The sequence below is a fragment of the Ascidiella aspersa genome, chromosome 9, assembly GCF_963924565.1.
Source record: "Ascidiella aspersa chromosome 9, kaAscAspe10.2, whole genome shotgun sequence".
NCBI lineage: Eukaryota > Metazoa > Chordata > Ascidiacea > Phlebobranchia > Ascidiidae > Ascidiella > Ascidiella aspersa.
Window position 1 is genome coordinate 20,681,926 of NC_139455.1, and position 5,259 is coordinate 20,687,184.

Genomic DNA, 5,259 nt, shown 5'->3' on the forward strand with positions numbered 1-5,259 from the left:
CACATATCACGTGCAGTTAATAACTATCAATATTTGTAAATGCAGGCGAGCGGAGCTTGGTATGTGCAGTCGGTAAACAACAGGCCGCTATATCGAGCCGCTATAGTGCAGGTAACCGTCGGCCACTAGGGTTACTGCATGTCAAAACAGTCAAGGACATAAGAACTATTTATCGTAACCCGGCTTGTTTTATTTCCGCATTAAAGCGCTCAATTCCGCCATGAGTGGACTTTGAATCGTCGGCAAATCAGCAAACAGAACCGACAACTCGACATTTTACGATTGGGAATTTACAAGATCATGCCTAACCGTCACTTAACCGAACTGAAATCCTACCAGGTGACATTATTACATAAAACGATATTGACGTCATTGGATTGTAATCTAACGCCGGTCTGACGTAATACGACCGGTAATATGTCGTGATGGTATACCGCCTTCACTGCAATAACGATTGCGCATAGGTAACGTTACGATAATACCAAGTTGTTTTTGTTTTCTGTGAAACGAGCGCTTTGGTGCTAGTGCGGGTGGCCCGGAACAACAAAACGGTTCTTCACGCCTTTCAACCACCGGAACAAAACTATTTTACGAAGTGTACTGGTGTGTTAGGCCAATTGGTCATTCTGCCACGTTGCTTGGTTGCGCAATCTCCACAAAACCAATCCTAGAGCGACATGACTCATCAACGGGGTTGGGAAAAAAGGGAAATGATTAAACGAAAGAAAAACCATCAGATGGATAAAATTTTACGATGGTTTGACTCAAAGTTTTTGAGATGAAGTTTTTGATACATCGTTCCAGCGATGCGCCAGCTCTTTTTCTCGCCGGCTTTATAAAGCGAAGACGGCCCGGAATATTCGACAGTAGCTGCTTGGCGCAGCGCAAACGCTCATGCTTATTTGTTTTGTTTACCTTCTGCAGATTTACTTGCAGAAATACGTGGCGGCGTGTTTTGCAGCAAGCCTCGTGCAAGCTAGGTCAGGTTTTTTTTAGATTAGCAAGTTGCTACGTTATTCGCTAAAATCGCTCTTTGTTTCTTTTGTTAACAGACAGTTGCGATTTGACAGCCTCGGCATACTGGTTTAACGAAAATGCAGGCCTGTACTAAAACCTGGACAAATATCGGCGTAAGGCCCTACACGGCCAATACGCAGACGTGCGAAAAAAGACACCGGAATTCGACGTGTAGAAATTCGACGACGCTGCTTTCTAACCGTTTGATTCAAGCCGTCCTACTTTTATTCGTCGCGGCGCATTTCGTTAGCCTCGTGGCCACACTGCCTTTGCAAGACACAAGGTAAATCCGTTTCTATAGCTCTGCAATAGTTCTATGGACAATTTTACGTTCGACGTTTGCTAAGCAGCGATAGAGCTCCGTCGACGGTATTTATAGAGTTTTCCAACGGTTCCTTCTGCATACAGAGATCATGCAATACAACGTGGTGAGGAAGGCGCAAGTCAACAAGATGGCGTCCAGTTGAATCAAAGTCCAATAGTAGTTCCAACAACAAATGTGCTTCCGCCCTTCATATCTACGCCACCAGAGAGACTCGAAAGTCATAGGCGTGTTATCAAAAGAAATACGACGTCAACAGCTAGGTATGGCCGTTAAGTTGAAATCGAAACTGGCGCCCTGTGCCAAGTCATGGAAGTAATCGATACCCATTGGCTAGCTTGTTATGATATACTTACGTAGGACCCAAACCTTGCATCCATGATCTTTTTTTGGAAGCGCTAAACGGCTTGAAATTCAGAAACGTTTTGTTCAACTTTACTTTTACGGTTAAGCCAAGCAAATTATTTTAGGTCGGCTACAAAGAGACTATTTATCGTGTTTTGCTTATCTAAAATACAAGCAGGTCGAAAAGAACAATTTTACAACTTAAAATGAAGCGTCCCTATAAAAAACATGTCATACAATAAGAATGGAATTAGCAACTTTATCTGAATAGTTCTGTAACCAGTTGTTTTTTTGTTTTCAGAAGTGGAAGCAGACGAAAACCGTTTCGCAAAATGCGGTAAGTGAGTGTTCGTCCGGTATTCATGTTACAAGTTTAATTCTTTTTAATCGGTTTATTTTAATAAACTACGAGTAATTTTAAAAGAATAAAAAACGTTGCTTAATTTAAAAAAGATATACCTGTTGTTGGGCCATCGGGGACATTGTTTAACATTTCTAGAACAATTTCAAATTTTCCACAAATACTTGCTTTACTAGCCGCGTTTCGGTCGAGTCTGCGCGTGGCTTACCGCGGCACACCTAGATTTAAATCAGTGTAATGCGCTACTGAAAATCACGCACACGCTCATTTCCGAAAATCTAATTGTCCTTTTTTCTTCGTTGTGCGCAGGAGATTTTGCGAAAAGCCGTTTCGCCACTCGCGACAGAGACCCGGCGAGGGAGCGACCGAGTACACACTGAGAGTGAAAAACACTTACTGCAAAATATGCCAGTTCTTTCTGCGGTACAAATGCCACTGAGGTGTGGCCCACCGCCGCCGCCACCGCTCACACTTTTGCCAGTTCGCAGTTTACTATTTTTAATTTATTTATTGTCATTCGAGCAACTCGGTTCCGATCTACGCTTTTCTTTGGGGCCCGGCGCACTCCCGCCGAGACCTAAACATGTTGTGTTTCGAGAAGGGTTCGCCCATGCCCGTACTATACATATGCGTACTATACGCCCGCACGTACTATACACTGTGCTTTGCAACTTGTATCATCATCATGTGCTCGCAGAGTGAAACAAACTCGTATTTATTATTATTGTTCTTCCCTTGTGCGCGCCGTAACCCCTTTTCGTTCAGGGTGGCGCGGCCGTTTCAACGGTAGATTCCAGCTACTTAACCTGCCATCCGTGCTTTTGACATTCCCCTCTTTCTCCTCTCTCTCTTTCATTTTGTACGTTCGGTGTTGTGGTCGTTTTTCTGTTTGTTTTTTTAAATCGTCATTACATTTTTACTTGCAGTTCATGGTGATTTGACGCTCTGCTCCATATACGCGAGGAATTCCAGCAATCAGACCGAAATTAGAATAACATCATAGGCGGAATAACACACATTTCGGGATAATACCAAAATGGAACTGATACATAAAAGTTGCAATAAGGTCTAAAACTTCATCACTAACTCCACAAATAAATCCAAGCCTTACCAAAATTTTAACCCCACCCATTGCCCATCCCTATAGCCACAAACAAAGGCAAAGTGCCGCCCGAACGGCGACATTTAAACTATACAGCACCCAAATGTCGATACCGCAACGGTCGATGCCAGAACGACCAATACCTGGGGATTTAGGACTTATTTCAGCAGTTTTGCGTCTTATTTTGAAGAGTTTCGGCCTTATTCCGTCGTAAATATGGTCTAACTATATGTCAATCGTCTTAACAACATGGCATTATTGATATTCCCGAAGATGGCCTGAAAATCGGCAAAGATAAATTAAAGCGGGCGACAGGCAAGAGGAAAAAAGTGCAACGCAAAATCAACTGTATGATTCCATTTTCTAACGGCCAATACATGCATAATTTGCATAACTAGGGGGCCAGCAGCAACCTGCAAAAAGTGTTTGCTCTATATTTGTAAGTCAAAGATAAATTGTCACGAGACTGTGAAAAGTAAATATTGATTTTATGGTGAGATTCTCCACTGCATATTGAGCCACTACGTTGGGCTTCCACTCTATAAAGAATGTTAACGGATGCTACATTCAGTGTTATAAGCAAATCAAGTCCAAGTCAAGTCATTTTGAATAAATGACAAGTCAAGTCCCAAGTCATAGTTACAGCAGGTCAATTTCAAGTCAAGTCCCTGTCATAAAAATTAAACGTTAAACTTTTAAAACTGGTAAACTAGCCCGATTATGAGCAGTAACTCAACTACAAAATAACACAAAACACAGCATATAAAGCAAGCAATTGGTTTTATATGCGAAATTTAAAATATATAACCCAATTTTTATAATGAAAACAGTTCATTCCAATCCAAGTCATATGTCCGACCAAGGTAAAGTCAAAGAGTGACTTAAGTGCACTTAAGTCAAGTCACTGACTTGATTTCGGTCATATTGCTAGAGTCCACTGAATCCCCTAATTATGCAATGGGAATATCTATAGTCAGCCAATGCCATATGTTCAAACGAACTTAGCCGCCGATATCAAAGGGACGGAAATAGGTTAATTGCGATAAGACATGACCGCAAAATACAAACAAACATAATCACGATATATCTGCGTGTCTTGCATCATGCGCTTTTTGATATCGTGTTATTTCAACAAGGCGCAAACTCAAAGCAAATCAACAGGATTTCTATAACTTAAACCAGTCTTTAACCGGTGTGCACGGTGCATCCTAGGGTGCACCAAAATAGACATGTGGTGCACCAGTACGAAAAGGCACACAAGTGTACATCACAAACTTTTAATCAACCATTAATACTTCACATGTTTATCTCAAGTTTGTTTGAATGCTGTTTTATAACATGCCATAGTACTCGCAAGCAGCCTGCAGTCAAAATCGAACTTTCACCGACAGTGTGAAAAACTTGATATTGAGAGTCATAATAATTTTTCATACTGCTTTTTACCTCAGTTTACCTTTTAAGTAAACAGGGTGCATGAGTTCGTTAAAACAACTTTAAGGGTTCACCAAATCAAAAAAGGTTAAGAGAACCCAATTAAACGATAACCGTGATGTAAGATGTTAAAACGACAATCTCTGGCAATGGAAACAAGATAAACATTGGACTCAGTGCTCATCCTTTCGACAATTTTATAAAGCTGCATTTCGTTAGACAAACAACATAATAAGTAAAGGTAATATTTTCACAGCTTGAGTAATGCGAAAGGTATACGTAACTAACCTCGACACAAAGTATTAACTCATCTGATGTGAAACGCGAGTAACCCCCCAAAATATACCAATACTGTGCGCGAAAATTTATGATGTTTATTCCCAAAACATAAAATGTTAGGCTTTTCGTTAAAAAAGTCAGCCAACACTCTGTTTACACCGAAATTGATTTACTGACAAACACCTAAAAAAGCACGCACAAAGTCGCACCTGTATATTGGGCGTCAAATGTTACACAGTTTAGCAAAGTTTTACAGAGACTTGATTAGCATTCAAAAGTTGTCACAAGCAGAGGTCCATTAACCCTGGCAAACCAAAGTGACAAAGCATTTGCCTTGGACCAACAATTGGCGGAGATGTGTGTCAGAAATAGACGGCCAAACTATTGCCGGAGCACGCTTCG

At 41.1% G+C, this 5,259-nt stretch overlaps 1 protein-coding gene across 1 annotated transcript; it reads left to right on the forward strand.

Moving 5' to 3' along the window:
- The first annotated feature begins 911 nt into the window (after nucleotides 1–911).
- Nucleotides 912–2,968, forward strand: LOC146133526 (uncharacterized). Its single transcript, XM_083397436.1, has 4 exons — nucleotides 912–1,300; nucleotides 1,426–1,602; nucleotides 1,986–2,021; nucleotides 2,355–2,968. Exons 1-4 carry the CDS (start codon nucleotides 1,095–1,097, stop codon nucleotides 2,482–2,484), a joined length of 549 nt encoding a protein of 182 aa, XP_083253562.1. The 5' UTR covers nucleotides 912–1,094; the 3' UTR covers nucleotides 2,485–2,968.
- Nucleotides 2,969–5,259: the final 2,291 nt, after the last annotated feature.

Excerpts from the sequence above, each read along its gene's own strand:
- LOC146133526 (XM_083397436.1), top strand. The coding sequence starts at position 1,095 with ATGCAGGCCTGTACTAAAACCTGGACAAATATCGGCGTAAGGCCCTAC. Across the intron at positions 1,301-1,425 it reads CTGCCTTTGCAAGACACAAG|AGATCATGCAATACAACGTG; the intron begins GTAAATCCGTTT and ends TTCTGCATACAG. Across the intron at positions 1,603-1,985 it reads AATACGACGTCAACAGCTAG|AAGTGGAAGCAGACGAAAAC; the intron begins GTATGGCCGTTA and ends TTTTGTTTTCAG.